This window comes from Hyperoodon ampullatus, assembly GCF_949752795.1.
Source record: "Hyperoodon ampullatus genome assembly, chromosome: 3".
Classification (NCBI taxonomy): Eukaryota; Metazoa; Chordata; class Mammalia; order Artiodactyla; family Ziphiidae; genus Hyperoodon; species Hyperoodon ampullatus.
In genome coordinates this window covers 95,775,558-95,796,773 of record NC_136916.1, presented here as the reverse complement: position 1 = coordinate 95,796,773, position 21,216 = coordinate 95,775,558, and the positions used below count along the sequence as shown (strand labels likewise).

The 21,216-nt window shown below is 39.8% G+C and overlaps 1 protein-coding gene across 1 annotated transcript in view; it reads right to left on the bottom strand.

Moving 5' to 3' along the window:
* Nucleotides 1-21,216, bottom strand: part of INO80 (INO80 complex ATPase subunit) — a gene marked incomplete at its 3' end in the record, with an annotated part of 101,566 nt that overhangs the window by 20,151 nt on the left and 60,199 nt on the right. Inside the window, exons 25-27 of the mRNA XM_079699619.1 lie at nucleotides 19,554-19,779; nucleotides 15,311-15,438; nucleotides 5,283-5,377 (exon numbers count right to left, since the gene is read on the bottom strand). Coding sequence (XP_079555745.1) covers nucleotides 5,283-5,377; nucleotides 15,311-15,438; nucleotides 19,554-19,779 — 449 coding nt within the window. The remainder of the gene's footprint in view (nucleotides 1-5,282; nucleotides 5,378-15,310; nucleotides 15,439-19,553; nucleotides 19,780-21,216) is intronic.

Sequence of the window (21,216 nt, the reverse complement as noted above, 5' to 3'; positions counted from 1 at the left end):
CATTTATATCACTGTTATTCAAACTGCAGGTCACACCTATCATTGGTCATGAAATCAGTTTGGTGGGTCTGGACCACATAAATTAAAGAAAGAAATAGAACAGATTAGAAAATATTATAATACAACAAAGGTCATAAGGATAAGTATTGTTTTGTGATTTCAGATATGGTAGATATGTACTAAATCCCAATGTAAGATGAATTTTATTCTGTGGGTTCCAGCTAAAAAAAAATAAAGAAAAAAGAAACACACTGACATCAGGATGCTCTCATCCCTTGATGCTGTTCTTCCTTGGTAAAGTCACTTGGCTGCTAAAGGTCTGTTTCCTGTGCTATAAAATGAGGATGCTCTGAATATAGTTGAAGTGACTAAATGATGATATATCAATGGCAAACATGAATACCAGTGAAGGAACTATTCTGAAATAAGTATCCTGGTTAATCCCTAAGCTGGGTAGGTCCTAGTAGAAATCTGTCCATTAATTTGCTTTCAATTAAACACAGCTTTCCTAGAGGCAGACATGGATAACAGATCATGTTTGGAGGCCTCTTGTAGGGCATAATTCCAAAAGTATTGTACTCTAATGAAAGTTCTGCTCGTTTATGCTTGAATTTTATCATAAAGTTTAATATTTCAGAATTTTATTTATAAGATGTCATCTTTCACGGTTAAATCATAAAGGGCAAACCAAAAAGTTAAAAGGCATCTGCCAGGGCTTCCCTGGTGGCGCAGTGGTTGAGAGTCCGCCTGCCGATGCAGGGGACACGGGTTCGTGCCCCGATCCCGGAAGATCCCACATGCCGCGGAGCGGCTGGGCCCGCGAGCCATGGCCGCGGAGCCTGTGTGTCCGGAGCCTGTGCTCCGCAACGGGAGAGGCCACAGCAGTGAGAGGCCCGCGTACAGCAAAAAAAAAAAAAAAAAAAAAAAAAAAAGGCATCTGCCAGTATACAAACACATTTTCCTATAGATATGGGATGATATAAATGGAAGCTTGATACCTCACAGCCCATAGGAGAATATTTAACCACAATAAGGCTTCAAATAAAAATTGATGTAGCTTTCCAGGGCCATACTAATCTCTATAGAATAATCCTTCCCACTCTGGCCTTAGGAAGATTGCTCAGTCCCATACATCTATCTCTCTTTCCTGCTCTGTGGACACAGAGGCAGGGGTCAGAGGCTTCTCTCCGATATCTGTGTAAGAGCTGATGGAGTCACCCGATGCCTAGGACTTTTTGTTGGTGTGGGGATGGAGGAACAGGGATGGCACAGGGGAGGGAGACAGAAGGCAGCTGGGATCTGTAGTAAAAGAGTAGAGGCAAAAAGATGGGTCATTTCCATAGTCTGGACAGTCAGAGAGATAAGTCCCCAGATGTGGTAATCATTCACAAACAAGGACTATATACAGAAAAAAACACTAGAGAAAGGAATATAGATAAAAATAAATTAGTACCAAAACTTAGAAACATTAACGGTGGAAAATGTTTCTTTGAGGATATTAACTATTTATTGAGAAGATGCTTTTAATGATGAGGTAGATGGTAAGTAGCAACGTTTGGCTGCATTCAATGTAATTTCATCATACTGTAATGGAAAAATAAGGATTATGGGAACCCTGGGTGATTAAAAATCAAAGAAATTAGTGTCCATCCTGGATCACACTGTTGGATCATATGTAAACAAAAACACATCTAAACTGAACTGTTAAGAAGTTCCTTTCTACTTAATAAATCTAGTATTGATAATGTGAATTAATGTTTTGGGAGCTGACTAAAAGGAAGAAAACAGAATCCCAGAAGGCAACATGATGGTTTGGGTGCCCTCTAGGGGACTATAAAGGAATCTCAACTCAGGGTCTCTATTGGAAGGGGCCATAAAGACGAGGTTTCAGGGGGATCTGTGAAGGAGCCTATGAAATCATGTAGCAAAGACATGCTTAAGTCTCACTCTTAGGCTACTATGCAACAAAATACTCAAATAGTGCTAGGTACGTAGCTGACTGCAGTGAAGACTTGCTGAATGACTGAAAAAGAGCCAGAATTAAAGATACTGGAGCTTTATACTCTCACCAAGAAGGAAAAATCCACACTACACTCATTTTTTCTCATGTTTTCCAAATGGTCACCCGAGTAATCAGATAATCAGGGGGATCCATTTGGCAAACGTCATGGGGTAGGAGGAAGGGAAGCAAAGGCCAAGGCAACCCAGAGCAAAGACCTTGTGAATGGCTTCTAGGATCACGCACTGGTCACGTGTTCTGAATGTTGCCCAGTCAGGACATCCTGGCCAAACAGTCTTTAGTCTCAGTCAGACTCTTTCCTGGAAGGATCCCTCATAAATAAATCTTGTATAAAGTGAATGTAAGTGGCTTTTTATAGGAGTTCTTGTTTACTCTGGCTGACCTTTGAGCCACAGGGCTTTCCAGTTGAAACTACAATTTTTTCTTTTGATGTCTTTTCATTAATAATAATGAAAATATTTGGCAAGTCATGCTTTTTTGTTTTCAAAAACACCTTTTTCTCTATATTGGGCTACTGTTGCCATTCAAGTTTGTAAATTTAGATCCCATTTGGAGGGACCTGCCTGACAAGCTTCTAATCAGCATAGGCACAGTTCAGATTCTATATGTGAGAGGTAGGAGGTTATTTCCTAGCCACAATCCTAACTCTACCATCTAGCTCATATGTAGGAAGGGAAGAAGACTTTAGTCTGTTTTTTCATTTTACCTAACATTAGATGCAGATGCAGATGTTAAAATGCTAAAATGATTGTTACTCAGTATCTAAATAAAACTCATTACTCCCTAAGTAATTCTTAGTTGTAGAATTTGGATGCTCAAGTAAGGTTTTCCAGGAAAGCATAAAAACAAGATATTTACTAAGCAGATCTAGTATAATTTAATGGTGAAAATACCCTTTTAAAGCTAAGCTTTTCAAGACTAATGTGTGCTACTGTGATTGCCCAAGTAATCACAAGTTAAATAAGAGATTTTAGAAGTAGTAAATTAGATACATCTACTGATTTTTTTCCACTAAAAGGTCACTGTAAAAGGTAGTGAGCCCTGGATCTCACAGTCCAGTTTCCTGGGAATTGCTTCAGCTAGAAGAAAAATTGTAGCTCTACAACTCAGAAGCCCAAACTGTTAGAAGTCAACGTAATACAGCTCTGACTGGAATCTAAGCCAGTAGAATTTTCTACAAAGCAATATGACAATATGTACAGTCTTAAACATTCATATTCCTTTACTCAATAATCTCTCTTGTTTGAATCTATATTAAGAAAATAATCTAAAATGATGACAAAGCTTTGTAACAAAGATACTCAACATTTTAACAACAGAAAGGTGGTATATCGAATGTAATGGAATATTGATCATTAAAAATAACGATTACAATGACTCTTTTTTAATGATATGTGAAGACCTTTATGATATACTGTTAAGTGGAAGAAATGAGGACATAGTCATCTCTACAATATGGGTATCAACATATAAATCTAACTACATACACACATCAAAGACAAGAGGAATAAACCAAAATGTTAACAGTGATGGGATTGTGGGTGACTTTTACTTTCTTCATCAAATATTTCTCAAATTTTCCTCAATAGGCATTTTATATAATATATAATGGCCCCAACTGTTACTGGAAAAAAAAATTAGCTTTGCTATAAATGAGATTCTCAAATGTACAATATCGAACATATTAGTGGAAAAAAACCACAAACAGTAACAGGCAAAAGATCTACTACTTAATGGCTTTTCTTCTAACACACAATTCATGCTGCCTTCATACCAATGTGCCCAAATCACTGAAGTGCTGGCATTCCTGGAGAAAACATAGGCACCCTGGGGGAAACATACAGTCTACAGATCTTGTATGTAAGATTCTTGTCATTTGGAGCCCTGCAGGTTGGACTAGATAAGGACACAGTGAAATGTATTTCATTTGATTTCAAAATCAAGGAAAGATAAAAATCAGCTGGTAAACTTTTTTGGGGGTGGGGAGAGGTGCACACAGTATGGAGTGCTAGGAGGCACTACTATGATTATACATGTCTCACTCAAATAATCAAGTTAAGAATCGGTCAAAAGCTTCTGCTAGGTAAGAAGCTAAGTTAGGTCATCTACCAGCTGCTTCAGGTAACAAACTAAAATAGGTCCAAAGCAGCTCTTACCCTCCATTGTTGGTCAAACAGGCACCTGAATGCAGAAGTAGTTTCAACCTAGGAGTTATTGGTCTGAGTATATACTATAAACCAAAACATCAGGATGTATCTCCTTACCCATGCTGTGTTATAAAGGACCGTGCAATAGCAAAAATTCTCAATCAGAGGACATTCTATGTTGAACTATGGATTTGTTTCATGCTGAAGTAAAACATGCTTTAAAACTGAAATGAAAGAAACTAAAAATTGCAACCTAAATACAAATGGCTATGTGCTTAATTTTCTACCCAAGAATTCGAAAGTTAAATATTAACAGACAATACAATTAAAGGCCAAAAATTCAGAACTGTTCTGACTTACAGAACATTAAGATCTACTATATTCCTTAGTTCTCCAGGTCTAAGGAAAATTAAGGGTGGAGTTCAGGAGACCTGTCACTAGCAGACCCTGGATTTCTCCTTGGAGAGAGCAGTAAGCAGACCCTGCTTATTACAATGAGAACCTGTACTTGGAATAATTATGGTTCTGTAGGCCATCAGCATCCAGCATGCAGTATTTGAAATCTCATAGGCTCATTATCAGGTGGGAGAAGTACTATAACTGAGAGCTGCCAGATGAATAGATTGCACACTACTGCAATTTGTCATACTGCACTGTACTACTACAATATTAGACGGAAAGCAGGAAAAAGGAGGTATTTTTCTTTAAACTTATACAAAATGAAATAGGTAAGCAAAAACAAAAAGAAAATCAACTGCAAGTCAATACCCAGAGATAGCCATTGTTAACATTTAGGAATATAGCCTTGTGGATTTTTTTTCTATGTACATATTATTCACATAAGAAGGATCCTGGTTCATACTCAGAAATCATTTCTTTTATTGCCCAAAGAAACAGGCACTAATTTGGCACTAAAATCACCAACTATTCATTTCCTCTCTCTTTCACAGACACACAAATCTAAAGCACTATAAGCAGATCTAGCTACCTCATAAAATAGCAGAAATTATATCATGATTGCTTAACAATCTGAGATGTGTTGGTATTTCTTTTAACTCATCATCTCAACTAGAGGAAAATCAAATGACCGTTTTTGTAATTCCTATTAACATTACCTGGTCTGAAAATCAGCAACCATGTCCCGCCTCTCTGAGATCTTGGATGAGCCATCAAGCCTCATGTAGGTATGCTTCCTGTAAACCACATATTCCTGCCAATCAGAGTAAAAAGATATAATAAGTTTGATGCAAATTACTGCGTTCTAATTTCCACAAGCATCTACCCACCTCATCCATACTGGGGGCAAGTCATTCTACCCAGAATGAGGAGAAAGCAATCTCAGAAGTACAGGAATTTGATTCGTAAATGAGTTTATTGTCAGTGTGCGAGAATAGAGGGTACCCTGAAGATTACAACGACTCTCAATTTCAACTTAGAAACTAATCTTATTCCTGCAGATTTCTGTAGTTTTTGTAAAAAAACAAGCTAAACAAAATGAAATCTGTAAACCAAAATGGCTTTTCAGTCACTAACCAGATGTCTCTCATGGCTATGGAACAGCCAGTTTTCTTTCAGCAACATCCACCCCAATGGGTTTCTCTCCAGCAAATTCTTGCTGACCAAGTCCTTGAATTTACAACCTAAGCTCCCTTCTCCCAGCACAGCATACATCACTGTTAAGGGAGGCCTAAGCATCAGAATGAACAGAAGACAAGGTAACTTTCCATGGCAGAGAATGTTCTTGGCATTATCTGTAAAAGGAATTAAAACTTTTAAGAACAGAGAAGAGATTTCAAGAGATGCAATAGAGGGGATGTTATCTCCATTCTTGGAAGTTGCAATTCCTCTTACAGATATGTCCAAATGAGCACTAATTTCCTTTCTTTACCCCGATTATATGGATTATGTTTCAAAAAGTCCACTTGCAGAGGGACTGTTACCAAAACCTAATACAGGGACTTCCGTGGTGGCGCAGTGGTTAAGAATCCGCCTGTCAATGCAGGGGACACAGGTTCTAGCCCCAGTCCGGGAAGATCCCACATGCCGCGGAGCAACTAAGCCCGTGTGCCACAACTACTGAGCCCACATGCCTAGAGCCCGTGCTCCACGACAAGAGAAGCCACTGCAATGAGAACCCCGTGCACTGCAATGAAGAATAGCCCCCGCTCGCCGCAACTAGAGAAAGCCCACGCGCAGCAACAAAGACCCAAGGCAACCAAAAAATAAAAAGCTAATACAGCTGCCTATTTATAAGAAACACCATGAAGCAGTTCTTTCAGTTCAAAGAAACTTTTTTCCTATTGAAAAATACTAATCATTTCTACATTTGGGAGATGTTTCTATTAATTAATTTTCTGTGGTCGAATATTCTTCCTTTGTAGTATTCTCATTATGGACCTCTTATACCTGGCTGGGTACTTCAGCACAGAAGGTTGTTACAGTTTGGTATGACTGGTACAGTGTATGTGGCAGCACTCTTAGAGCAAGTTGATATATATATATATATAAAATATATGTGTGTGTGTGTGTGTGTGTGTGTGTGTGTATATTTTTTTTTTTCTTCCTTTTTTCACTATTTCCTTCTGTCTCCAGGTGGTTCTTTAAGGGCTTTGGTAATCACAGGGTGGGCAGAAAATATACAGTCAAAGCAAGCTTCAAATTTAGTGGTAGAGCCCTATAATGGGAATGGGTTAATGGCAGAAGAGTAGGGGGTGTTTTGGATGAGGAATTCAGGAAAGAAGATGAAAAATGACAGCATGATGATGGTCTTTAGAGGCTCACTATACCTGGGCAGCTAATCCAATCAGGAGATGTTGCCATTCAGAACAACAAAATACCTAGATTATAGAGAGACAGTCCACAGATTTGAACTTTAACCAAAAGGTGGGCTTCCTGCACAGGCACTGCACTCTTTTGCCTTTTGAACCAGAACTTCCAACTTTAGTGACAGGACTGATGAATGAACCTTCTTGTAGATCTTGCTGTTCATATCATTTATATATCAAGGTCAGAACAACATTAGAGATATTAATCCTAGGCCATAATTAAACCAACACTGATCATAGACAACCTGTTACTGAGGCAACGGAAGTGAATCTTTCCCATTTGCTGCTTTAAGCCTTTGCTCTCTCACCCAGGGGAATAGGGGGATTTCAGAAGGCTTAGTTGAGTTTAGATCCTATTTCAGTAAATAGCTTCAAAACAACAAGTAAATGGACATGGAAACAGCAGTTAAAAGCAGAACAGAGGAATAGCTATATCCTGACAATACAGAAAAACATCTATAAGATAAAGACTGAGCTAAAAAGGCAATTCAGTATTTCTTTCATTCACAAATTCTGGCTACACCAAAGCTTTCCTAGACATCTCTCTAGAACTCTAGGCTATTTGGGAAAGATACTTAATTTAATCAAATGCTCATCCGGAAAGAAAAGCCTTATTTTTTCCAATTGTTAATTTCAAGAACTGTTCCATTCTTAGTTCAGTTCTCCTATGATCCTAAAAACACCTAATGATTTAACATAAAATTTAATTCTATCTTTTAAAATAAAAAGACAAATTCTAACAACAAATGATTTGATAGTAGTCATAGCACTTTTGAAAAGTTAAAAAATCTATTTAAAAAAATCTATCCCCACTTAACAATCTCTATATCAAAAGGTTTTCTAATGGTTTTCTAATATCCATCTTAAGAGTCTTGCTTAATATATTCTTTTCAAAGCCAGCAGCTGAGACTGGTTAATTAGTAACTATTTGCTGAGTTTTGCAGTTAAATGTTTTTTATTTTTATTTATTTATTTTTTAAACAAACTTTATTTATTTATTTATGACTGCGTTGCGTCTTCTTTGCTGCGCGCGGGGCTTCTCTAGTTGCGGCCAGCGGAGGCTACTCTGTTGTGGTGCGTGGGCAGGCCTCTCATTGCAATGGCTTCTCTTGCTGTGGAGCACAGGCTCTAGGCTCGCGGACTCTGGAGGGCAGGCTCAGAAGTTGTGCTGCATGTGCTTAATTGCTCCGCAGCATGTGGGATCTTCCCGGACCAGGGCTTGAACCCGTGCCCCCTGCATTGGCAGGCAGATTCTTAACCATTGCGCCACCACTGAAGTCCCTTAAATGTCTTTCAAGGATGGCACAGCATTCTCATTCATCCCCCAATAGTCTGTAATTCACTCCCATGCCTGAGGACCACTGCTGGATGACTACTGCTTGCTGGATGACTTTACTGTGTTTTGTAGGAACCGTGTCATGTTAGCACTCCTGTGCATTAAGAAGGGCTTATGGTACAGAAAGGCCAACCGTTACCCAGTTCTTCCTGACACTTGGCACTCTGTAGAAACCAAGGGCATTTCTAACCCAAGTCTACTTGGGTTATTTAGGAAAAGCTCAGAAAATGATCCATCAGTATGATTAAATTTCTTGGAACCTTGTAAACCAAGAATTCCTTTCCACTTAAAGCAGCGAAAAGAGAAACCAAATGTAGACCTTCCCCTCCCAGAAGTCTCATAATTTAGTATCCTCCCTTAATTAAATAAATATGAACACCAGTATTCTCAAGTGGATCAATAACCACTAACCAAAGTAAGCTCTAATTCTGCTTGAACTAATAAAATAAAAATTATGGCTTTTAACATTTAGGAAGTCTTTAGACCTATACAGTTCTAGTAGATACTATTTTTAAAAATTATTGTAGAAGCCAAAGGGGTTATGGACAAGATGTACTCTTGGCATCTGAGTAGTGATTTTCAGCCGGGATTAAAATTCCTGGGTCCCACCCCAGGAATTCTGACTCTGTAGGTCTGGGTTAGGGCCTAGACCGGTTTATTTTTAAAAAGCTCCAAAGATGACTGCAATAGACACCCTATTTCTAGAGCTGAGAACAACCACTCCAGAGGGAAGGCAGGGCAGGGTCCCTTAGAATCATGCTTTCTCAGCATGGTTCTCAGATGAGCAACACATGAAGTTTGTTAGAAATGCAGAACTGAGGCCACACCCCATATCTAGTAAATCGAAATCTGCATTTAACAGGTGTGACTTGTAAGTACACTTACACTGTTACAGAACATACCCTTATGCTATTTCTAAAGCACTGGAACACTTTTTTCAAGAAAACTCTTATATGGAATCCCTCTAATATAAAATAGATTTTTAAAAAAATTACTATTCTAGCTAACAAAGAAGGGTAGGGAGTCCAGGCCCCACCTGTTTAATGTCTACACCTAGGTCTCCTGTCCGGTACCCAACCCCATCAGTTGAAAAACCACTGTCTTAGAATACAAATTGAGAAGACAGGTCAGTTCTGGAACACATCCCTAAGTCCTACTTTTTAAGCAGTAGCATGTGAACAGAGCTATTAGCATAACTCAAAATAGTTTCAGCAAGTGCCTCTCAATCCTTTAAAGTATACTAAATAAAAGCAAACATTCACACACCCAGGGGCGTAATACAAAGGGTCTAGGTTCACCTTGTAGTAGTGATAGTGATGATGACTAGCATTTACTGAACATTTACTAAGTGACAATCACTATTCTGTGTATTTTACCTGGTTTTGCTTATCTAATCCTCACTATAGCCTTTCAGGTAGGTGTTATTATTGTCACTCCCATATCTTACAGATGTTAAGCAAGGTCTCTAAAGTGACACAGGCAGTAGGCATGGAGCTAGGATGGGAACTCAAGTAGACTAGATCCAGAGCCTTTAGCTTAACCCCTCCACCTACTGCTTCCCAGATAGAACAGAAGCTCACTACCACTAGCAGAAAAAAAGGGGAAGGAGAAGCCCCACAAAGTTCTTATTATGACTATAACCCCCATCCATCATGATCATAAAGAAAGGGTAACTGGGCACTTGAAAAAATAAAGGCTAATGTTTATGTATCCCTAACGCAAACCTTCCATTCTGAGACTTCTTCTCTATTTCAAAGTTGTCTCTGATGTTCATTTTAACCCAATTTCACTGTCACAAAAAAATCTGAGGGGAAGACTCAGTATGATCCACAAACCTGCAGACCTAGTGTAACTTTAATTTTCCTGAACATGCCCCTTTCTATCTTTGGTGTTTATCACCGGCAAAAAGTGAGGCTCCCCTCAATGTCTATTACAACTTCTCTTTTGTCCAAGCAAATTGCACCAAGTAAGTGAAATATGATAGTTATCCTTCTCTTATCTAATATAGAGCCCTCTGGAGCAATCACAAAGCATTCATGGGCCCACCATAATCTGCCTTCACCCTACTTGTTATTCCCCTTTCTTCTATACCATATGCTCCAGTTACACTGAACTACTCCCCACTGCCCAATGTCTTGTACCTTCCCACGTCTGTGCCTTTTTACATCTGGCTTCCTTAGTCTGGAAATGCCCTTTTTCCTCATGGTTGAAATTCTATTTAAGTTCAGTTCATATGTCACCATATGTGAAGCCTTCCCAAAGTGACCCAGTTGGAAATAAATGTATGATCCCTCTTGCTATCTTCGTCTCTCTTTATGCTTTATTTTTGGCATTAGTGTCAGGGTACACTTGACAGTTATTTGTGTGAGACATATATATACATACATACATAAATCCTTCACTAGATTCATCTCTTAAAGTCAAAGACCACATTTAACTGGTATTTACCTCTGCCTAGCACAGTGCCTCGCTCATAGTTGGCATGAAAAAGAAATGAACTAAACAGAATAAATATAGTGTGGTTGTAAGCAAACATATTTCTTTCTATTACTTCTAAGACCTAATGAAAATGCTAGTTAACAGTAACCCCAATTTGCTTTTCATTCCACGGAGCAGTTTTAAAATACTCAGTTTCCCTGTATGTTCAGAATCACAGCTCCCAAAGGTTACTTGGAGTTCTAAGAAAAGCCAGCCCATAAATGATAGAATGTCTGTTTGGGATGAATCCTTCCCCAGTGAGGTACTTGCTGACTAGGCAAGTTACACAACCCACTGTCTCATATATCATCATTAGCTATGGATTATCTGTATTTAATTCTGTGTTGCATTATTTTCATATATTGGTGTAGTGCAAGATTTGTCTGGGTTTCAGTACTTAACAATCACACATACAGCACCAGTTGGCTGACCCTTTCCAAGTATTTTTGTATTGCATAGAAAATACTGAGGCTTATTTCCTTGAACTACAGACTCAGTTGCTTGATGCAATAGGAATGAATCTCAAAAGAGATGACTCAGAGATAATGTAAGTCATCTGTAGTGAGTTAAAAGCTCTCTGCAACTACTAAACTATGGGGAGGGACGGGAAGTATCCCAAACTATAGGGTAAAATGGTGGTGGTGGGAAAAGTTTTGTCTGACATCCAGCTGGATGCCACCATCCCAAAGGCATAGGGGCTATGTCTGTGTCCATAGTACTCCCATCAGGCAAGACCCTGTATGTGACTCAGGAAATAAAAAATAAACTGATAACATAACTTAGTGACCTGTGATATCCTCCCTTATTTACGTCCTTGACTTCTACCCATGGCACACTAAAAATTCCTGGCCCTAGAAATTAAGTAGTCTCCTTTTTAAATCCCCTATCTGGAAATACTATTTGGATACCATGGGACAAGATGAAATATTTCTGAATATAGAATTCTATTTGGAAGAAGATCTGATATATTTGCTTGAAATTTAAATTAAAGTCAGATTTTTGCCCAAGAGAAGGAGGCTATCAATCACTTTAGAAAATACTGAGCAAATACAAAGTGCTTAGAACTAGTATTTTTCACAAAATGGAATCCTGGTCATACAAAAGTGTGTGAATTTTTACTATCTTTTAGTTCTTCTGAGTCCCAGAAACAGACAAACACATAGCCAAGGCTAAGGCACAGAACAAAAAAAACCCAAAAAGGCTGTTAGATAAAAGAGATGCTGACATGCTCCACAGCTACACAGCAGAGCTTCAACAGCCCCATGTGAGCTCAAATTCCTGCTCTAGTGGAAGTTTTTCTTCCATCTTTGATATACAGGGTACAAGATGTCAAGGGAAAAAGAGAATCCTGAAAAATTTTTTTTAATCTAAAAAAACAAACAAGCAAACAAAAACCACAACACTCTGAGAATGAAGAAGCAAGGCCAAGGGTCAAGGTATTTTTTTAAATTAATACTAGGTCATGTTTTAAAGTGGAACATGGCTCTAATGAATGTTTACAATGAAAGCTTCCATCATGAAAGTGACTGAAAAACCCATAATACTCTTTGAAAAGATAATGAAAAGTAGACCTAATCCTGCACTTTCCTAAAATCCACAATACATTTACATTTCTATAAATGATTAGACAAATATTAAACATTGTGGGCACTGTAATTCTTTGCCCACAAAATATATTTGGAGGGGCTTCCCTGGTGGCACAGTGGTTGGGAGTCCGCCTGCCAATGCAGGGGACACGGGTTTGTGCCCCGGTCTGGGAGGATCCCACATGCCGCGGAGCGGCTGGCCCCGTGAGCCATGGCCGCTGAGCCTGCGCATCCGGAGCCTGTGCTCCGCAACGGGAGAGGCCACAACAGTGAGAGGCCCGCGTACCGCGAAAAAAAAAAAAAAAAAAATATATATATATATATATATATATATTTGGAGGACTAAACTCTTGGAATACAAAATGTGGTTCGTTTGAGTAAATAATATTAAAACAAATAAATAGACTGAAAAAGAAGAAACTTTAAAATTTAATGTTGAAGGAAAAAGAATAGTATAGTAGTAAGGAAACTAGACAACAGTTTCATTTTAATTATTCAGTACAAACAGTTGCAACATTTTCTGGCTTCAACATCCTAGAAGCATGTTATACACATGGCTAAGGAATGTTAGCAGTTGTGAAATTCAGGCTTTGAATTTGCTTTTCCCTAATTTAGAATTCCCCATAGAGCAATGCAACTACATTTAGAGAAGATTCTCAAGCTGCCTTCATTGCTAAGCCTACCCACAAAGTCCACATCCCCTCGAAAAATCCTGCTGGATTACAGACAGACAGGAAGTGACCCTGGTGGGTAGTGTTCACAGCACTCATCCTGAACAAAACTCATTATCATACTTTGAATTACTTATCTTAGTGATTCTTATGAGTACCTAGAAGTGTGCAATATACAGAATAAGGGACTAAAATGCAGGACTGTGTCACTTCACCTACCCACACTCACCTTTCATCTACCACAGCTAGCTTATATTTTGGTGGCTCACCCCCTTTTCCTTGGAACTTCCCTTATAATGTGAATCAGCTTTTAAGACTCTATAATATACTGATATATAGCCTTGGGAAAAAAAAGATTATTAACTCCCTTATAAAATCCTTAGCATATTATATTACCTTTTCTATAATTCTTATCAGTGAAAGATTACTATTTCATCTATACTTTCCTGACTCTTCAGGAAAAGGCAAGTGCACTTTATCTAAAAAGAGTCCCACTGAAAGAAAGTTACTCATATTGTTTTGGCTGTTGACATCATTTAGTTTGAACAGATTTTTTTTTTTTTTTTTTTGGCTGCATTGTGTCTTCGTTGCTGCACAGGCTTTCTCTAGTTGCGGTGAGCGGGGGCCACTCTTCATTGTGGTGCGTGGGCTTCTCATTGAGGTGGCTTCTCGTTGTGGAGCACGGACTCTAGGTGCACAGGCTTCAGTTGTTGCAGTGCATGGGCTCAGTAGTTGTGGCTCATGGGCTTTAGAGCACAGGCTCAGTATTTGTGGTGCACGGGCTTAGCTGCTCTGCAGTACGTGGGATCTTCCTGGACTAGGGCTCGAACCCAAGCCCCCTGCATTGGCAGGCAGATTCTTAACCACTCTGCTACCAGGGAAGTCCCTGAACAGAATATTAAGGATGCAGGCAGTCCTTTTATTTTGGATTATTGCTGTTAGGAACTTTAACATAGTCAAGATTTACATCAAACACAATGGCTTAATCACCTCTTACGGTGACTCACAGTCACTTATAAGCATTTTTTCCATCATTTAGAAATAGATGACCTATTCACAATACAAAAAGGCAGAAACTTCTGCCTGTTGACAGCATTCCAGAGGCTAAACACTTTTTATTAAACATGAAACAGTGATTAAATTGACCTCAAATATTATTTGTTATGTCTCTTGCTAAAAGAAGTTGCCTGATTATTTAAGAGCCTGCCACCGAATTTAGATAAACTCACTGCAAAATTCAGCGAGCCAGCCTTGGCTTCTGAAGAACCTAAAATTCTCCCCTATTGCTACCCTTCATTCCTTCTGTACTGATAGAATCTCTACTCCCTTATTCCTAGATAGGGATAATCATGGTCCAATTTCCACTTATTTATTACCAACTAGTCCCTGGAGTAGCAGGGTTAAAATTTAAAGGCTTAAATATGTAAAACACACAAAAAAACATGAGAATATTTATACACTACTGATATCCAGATGCTTTAGCCTCTCAACAGATGGCTTTCCAACTTTCTTGCATGAAAAACTTACTCTAGTGGTCTGTGATTATTTGTCCTCACTTTCACTCCTCTGTTTGTATGTCCATGACTTTCTCTCCCTCAAATAATAAGCCACTACTTCAACAACAAGAAAGCAGAGAGAATATCAACTCAGAAGTAATAAAAGAAACAAAATCTGCCCTGCACAGTAAGACAGAGCTGTATCTTTCACCATAACCCAATGGTTGTCAACTTTGGTTATATATTAGAATCACCTTGGGAGCTTTTTATCCTAATGCCTAGGCTTCATTCCATACTTCTTATATAAGGATCTCTGAGGATGGGACATCAGTATTTTTTAAAGCTCCCCCAAAAGACTGCAAAATATAGTCAGGTTGAGAATCACTACACTAACTCAGGATGAATAGTTGCTCTCTAATAGAGAACTAATCCCAAATCTTGTTTTCCATACAGAATTTCAGAGGACTTTTAAAGAAATTCCTAGGATCTGATCTGCTTTAAAATTCGGGAATTTCTTCACTAGTAAAGGAAGGAAGGAGAGGGATTCTATTTCACTGATACAAGAAAGGAGGAAGAAGTCCTTTGCACACTTTCATATCCGCCAGGAGTTGCTTCTCCTCCCAATATAGATGGTCAAATCATGAAGACAAGTTTTGGGTTCCCATTAAGCAGGACTGACATTAGTCATACATCTATGATTCCTGCAATTTAAATGTCAAAGTGTCCTAGTCCCCAAGGTTCTTTCTCCTACCTCCAGCAGGTCTATCATCCTGGTCATCTGGGAGTAGATAAGGACCCTATGTCCTTGAGACTTGAGCCGAGTCAACAGGACATCAAGGGCATACAGCTTTCCACTGTCAGTGATGAGGCTCTCCTTGCCTAGGGAGAAGAAAAGGGGGGAAGCGGGAAATTATATTTAATTGAAGCAGCAAAATCACTCACTGCAAAGCTGTATGCAGCCAAAATTACTGCAACCAGGACGCTTGTCATCATGAGAGCAGGAAAGTACTCCAGAGAAGAATGCAAAGCACTGTTAAATCATATCCAGTAGTGCTCTGGGAAGAAACATCCTGAAGTAGGGAGGTGTAGGTCCCCTCCCAACTGACAGTTCCCAATCAAAAATCTGCTGCTAAGGCATCTGAAAGTTTCACTGCTCCACATTTTTATTGAAGAGACAGCAGGTATTATGTGGACATCTAAGAGTAATATCCATGCCAAACTTGCTGTAAGTGACCTGAGAAATCTGTTTTTCCTTTGTTCATCTTATCTCTAGGTATCTGTTTCTACTAGTCCTGTGGCTACATGGTTTACCTCCCAAAGGCATGAGAATGTAGAGAAACAAGGGCTGCTCTTGCCTGCCCCTAAAAACACTTGAACACCAAGAAATGCACTAAAAAACAAAAACAAAACAAAAACAAAACCCTCTCTCTTGGATGATTTCAAATAGGTTGGCTGGTAAATGTCATTATCCTAAGCTGTAATTTAATAAAGACACTAGGGCTTATTCAGCTTTTCAGAAAGACTGACTTTGGGTTTCTGTGAAATGGAAGCTGCTTTCACTCACTAATTTGTGCTTCCTCCTTCCTCTTCCCATTAAAAAAAAAAAAAATGGCATTTCGGCCAAAGATCTTTAGAGAACACTTAACTCACAAATTTTCATCTTATCCATTCAGTATCATTCAACTCCCATCACATTTCAGGAAGTAGAGTTTCCTGTTTGCAGACTGGTCCATAAACATACCCTAAACAATTGCTGCTATTGGAGGGGAAGAGATGAAACTTAAGGGGCTGGGAGATGTAAGAGTATGTTTGCAAGTGGCTGTGGGATGCAAAAAGAGAGACAGAAAGGCTAGAGAGGTTCACATACACAGCTAACTACTAAAAGTAAAAAAAGAAAACTGTTAAGAAAAACATACTGTCTACCTTTAGTTTCGGGTTTGAACCTGTGGTTTTTCCTCTGAACTACAGAAGCTGACTGTTGAGAGCAATCCAAAAGTTTTCAACGGTCATTTCTCTGTTCTCGCCACTATCTGCCAAGTGCACAATTAATTGTATAAACCGAATGAGAACAGATGTGCTGACAGCACCACAACAAATCATCAGCCACTCTGCTTCTGCTACAAAGCTACAGGTCCTGGATGTTTACTCCTCTGCACTGCAGCCTGCCTTTTCCCACCTTCGGAACATTGCCAGGCCACATTTCTTCCTCCACCACCCCCTCCCTGACACTGTGGCACACACCTTTGTTCAGCCTCTTTGTTTGGTCCTGTTTAGATTATTGAAATGCTCTCCCTGTTGGTCTCCTTACCAACGCAATCAAATGACTGCAGCTGGGACAGAACCGATTGCTAAGCCCTCTTGCTGGCACGGGACAAGGAGGCCTATATAAATTCCCAGTCTGATCAGGCAGCAATGCTTTCGTAACAACTTCAAGGGTTTCTTCTTGCCAATTACCCTTCTCCTTTAATTGGGTTCCCTGGGGTCCCTCAATTTTGACAGCTCCTAAACATTCCCCAAAGAGGTACCAATCAGCTTCAGACAGTAAGTTTCTTTTTTTCTCATTAAAAGCACAGGAAAGTGAAAAAAAGAAACCCATATATTTTTCAGTCACTGAGTGAGAGTGGGCAAGCTAAGCACATCAGATTTCTGCAGCCTGCTTATCTCCTCTTTCCATTCGTATATAGTCCCTCAACACAAATATTTAAGCATATACAAATCTGTCTTGTGTCTGAATATTCGGAAGCTTCAATTCATCTCAAAATCATGATTTAATGGTTTTCACACCTTCCTGCTTCCCACATCTACTTTACTTTGCAAGCAGAACAAACTGATGCTAGGATTAGAAAAACTCAGAGATGAAGATGTACACTTAGAAGAGAACTCTGATGCACCTAAAAGAAGCAAGAAGTCGCACCTGTTGTTAGCTTGTTATTGTTTAGGTAGGGGAGGTGGAAGTGGATGGACTGAATTTCTTTGGACTTGCCTGAAGGAAAAGGTCCAAGAAGAAAGTGACATCAGCAACAGCCTTAAAACACTTAAGCAGAAAAAAAACAGTTTTCTTTCACTGCACACTGTTGCCTTCTGGGCCTGGCATCCATTACCCAATTTTCAGGAGCTACCAAAGTTGCACTGGACAAGAGCACCACCTGTTGCTAAGCAGGGCATAGAGCCAAGAAGAGCACAATTCCCTAGAAATAGGCTGACTCTGCCAAGTCAAACCTGTGCCCAGCCCTTTCTTTCAAACAGAAGCTCAAAAAATGTTGAAATGAAAAGACCTACGCTACTTTCTTGCAATCCTTCCTACAATCCTACAGTACAATCTTACAGTATTTTCACTTAGATACAAGCTCTTACTGACCACAGTATAAGATCCTGGTCACCGACAAAATGAATGTATCCAATGGCAGTAAAATTAGGGTAACAGATAAAATAATATCTCCTTTTTCCAAAGAGAGGAGACTTCTGAAGGGATTGTACACACTTCTCTTGGTGAAACACAGAGAGACATTCAAGGTGTGAAATCCAGAAGATTTTGGTCAGTCTCTCAAGGAATACAATAAAACCAACCCTTCCCAGGGAAACAGAAAATGTAAAAGTATAGAGGAAAAAGAGATAAAATACAGGTTCCAGTGACCCCTCCACCCCCCACTGCCCTGCCCAGCCAGTCTACCGAGCACAATGGGGTCAGTGAGGAGCTGGTTGGTTCTCACAGTAAACAGCCAGTGAGGCTGGTGCTTTTTATCGATGCAAAAAGAACTCAGACACTTCCTGCTATTTAAACAAGGTCCATTTTTCTTTCAAAGAACAGGAAAAGCCACAAGAGATTCCCACAGCGCCAGCAATAAGCCTTCTCCTTCTGTACTGGGAACTTAGGAGTCAAAATGAAAAAGGGAGAAAGAAGAAATAAGTTGTTATCTTGCTTCTTTTAACACCTGTGCTCATCTTTTGCCGGGGACTCTGTGGTTTCCAAACCTGCTGGCTTCTATTCCTCTATTCCTACTACTATTCAGGCCTGCTTTACACCTGGGCTTTCCCCTTATTTTCTAACAATATACCTTCACCCACTGCTTTCCTCTGTTTTAAGTCAGATATGAGGCCATATACATATTGCTCTTGTACACAAAATGGTATCTTCCAGTTCAAAGCACCCCCAAAGCAACTAACAGGTTGACCCAAAGTCCCTCGACACTTGACAAAGTTAACATTAAATGGAAAAGCCAGGCCTTAAAGCCTAGAACCCAGTTATCTCTTAGAAATAGCAGAGCCTCTCTTTTGAACCCTTAACTCTAGTTTACTTCCTTTATGTGCCAGTAAGATGAATACAATCAAAGCATTAGAGAATTTGGACAACTGAAACGAACATGGTAGCTTTAAGCTACCACTCCAGTGTGCCTGCAGGTGTAAGCAAGGAACACAAGCCTATGAACCCTGTGTTCGGTTTCCTTAAAAGTAGTCTCACTAAAGCAAAAATGAAAACCTAGTTTCCTTTCAACCCTCGACCTTGACTCTAGTAGGTCTGGGAATCCGCTAGCATTTTGGCACAAAACACTGTTTTTCTTCTGGTTATCATTCAGATCTCTAGTGCTTCGTGCAGGACACTGTTTATGCTACTTAAACTAGGCTTTCTGTGAGTGACGACATTCTCATTCATTCCACTGGCAATGGCACAAGACGACTGTACTCACTCGACCTGAAGCCTTTCCTACCAAGTTTATTTCCCTACACCCCCGCCCCCACCCCTAAGAGTGGTATTCCTCTCTCAGCTGTAAGCTTGTCACAGGAGAGCATTTAGGCAGAAATCTAAAAAAAATTTCTATTTCCACTCAAGTCACAAATTACTTAAGCATTCTTACCTACAATCACAAAGGGTAAAAGAGGAAATAGAAACCTCAAGAACTTTGAATTCTGAATATCTGAAACCACCACATGGAGTATCTTCCTGGTTCTTCCCTTGCCAAAGCTGGGAACATATGCCAAGAGAAAGGAGGACTCACCTGGAATCCTGATGAAAGACCAGCCATTCTGAGGCCTAATGCTCCACAGTCCTCCAGCTGGTTCTGGAAAGAACTGGGACCGTCGATTTAGCCAGTCTGCCGCCAGTTCAGGGGTCCCATTCAACAAACACTGCTTGGCTGCCAGACTCCCTCCTTCCTTCAGCACTCGCCGCTCATATTCTGCACTTCGGTCATTGCAGTAAGAATCCAATGGCACTGCGGTGACCTGCAGTGAAAGATTCACATGAGATGGCTCTTTCACATTTTCCACACCCACTAAGCCTTTTGGGAACTTTGACTCTGAAATCAGACTAATGTGGATAATTCTTAGACTAGCGGTTTTAACTTCCCTGCTCTGACAAACTAACCTGTCCTTAATAACTGACTTAGTGAGCTTCCCCAGGTAAAAAGCCAACCTCCATAAAATGAATTTTCAACAAACTAAAGATCCAAAGAGTGCTGGAGTTCACAGATAAACTGGGATACCAGGGCAGGAATAATTCCATCACAAATATATATATATATAAAATCACTTTGTCATCTCCCTTCATTGCCAGAAAGTGCTTTTGGCAAAGTTCTATTAGCCATACACAGGATGGTGAGGCCATAAAGGGAGCTGGAGATAGTCATCATTAAAGAACTAAAGAGTATCCTCCTGGTGCCTCTGAAGCTATCTTTAAGGCTTCTGTGGAAAAGCTCCCAAGTTTGTCAACATTTCTTTTTCCTCTTGCCTGACCAGGTTACTGACTGACAAACGTAATGGAAGATAAGAGAATCTTTCTTTCAGGCCATAAGCTGCGGGGGAGCGTTATGGGGTAGGGATTAGAGAAAGCAATTGCCAGAGAGTAGTGAATTCATTTCCTGGCTAGGGCAGAGGCTTTGCACAAATTCTTTTTTTTTTTTTTTTTTTTTTTTAAGAAGATGTTGGGGGTAGGAGTTTATTAATTTATTTATTTATTTTTGCTCTGTTGAGTCTTCGTTTGTGCGAGGGCTTTTCTCTAGTTGTGGCAAGCGGGGGACACTCTTCATCGCGGCGCGCGGGCCTCTCACTGTCGCGGCCTCTCTTGTTGCGGAGCACAGGCTCCAGACGCGCAGGCTCAGTAGTTGTGGCTCATGGGCCTAGTTGCTCTGCGGCATGTGGGATGCTCCCAGACCAGGGCTCGAACCCGTGTTCCCTGCATTAGCAGGCAGATTCTCAACCACTGCGCCACCAGGGAAGCCCCACAAATTCTTATCTCACATTCAAATGCTGCCCCCCAAAGGAACAGAAGGCTCCTGCCAATTTAGAAACACAGGTTTTATCCTTCTTTAATGACCTGGGTCTATACCCACTATAATAAGTAGCTATGCATTCAGATGTCTGTGAAATCATCTGTTAAGGAGTCTGAGGTTACCTTTTGTTAAAATTTGGAGGTTGTGATTACCTGTAAGCCCAGGTTGATAAAAATGCTAAGGTCCCATTATTAGCAGCGAATTGCTCAGAAGAACCATGGAGCTAGACCAAGAGATAGGAAGAATGTGGATATAAGAAGCAAAGGCAGAGGTATGGGAAAGATCAGAACATAACGTACTGGCTGTACGTAGTTAGGTAGTTCTATTCTTTCTATTATTTATTGGAAGTTAGACATTTAGGAAAATCTACCTTGCTACTAACTTTTCTATT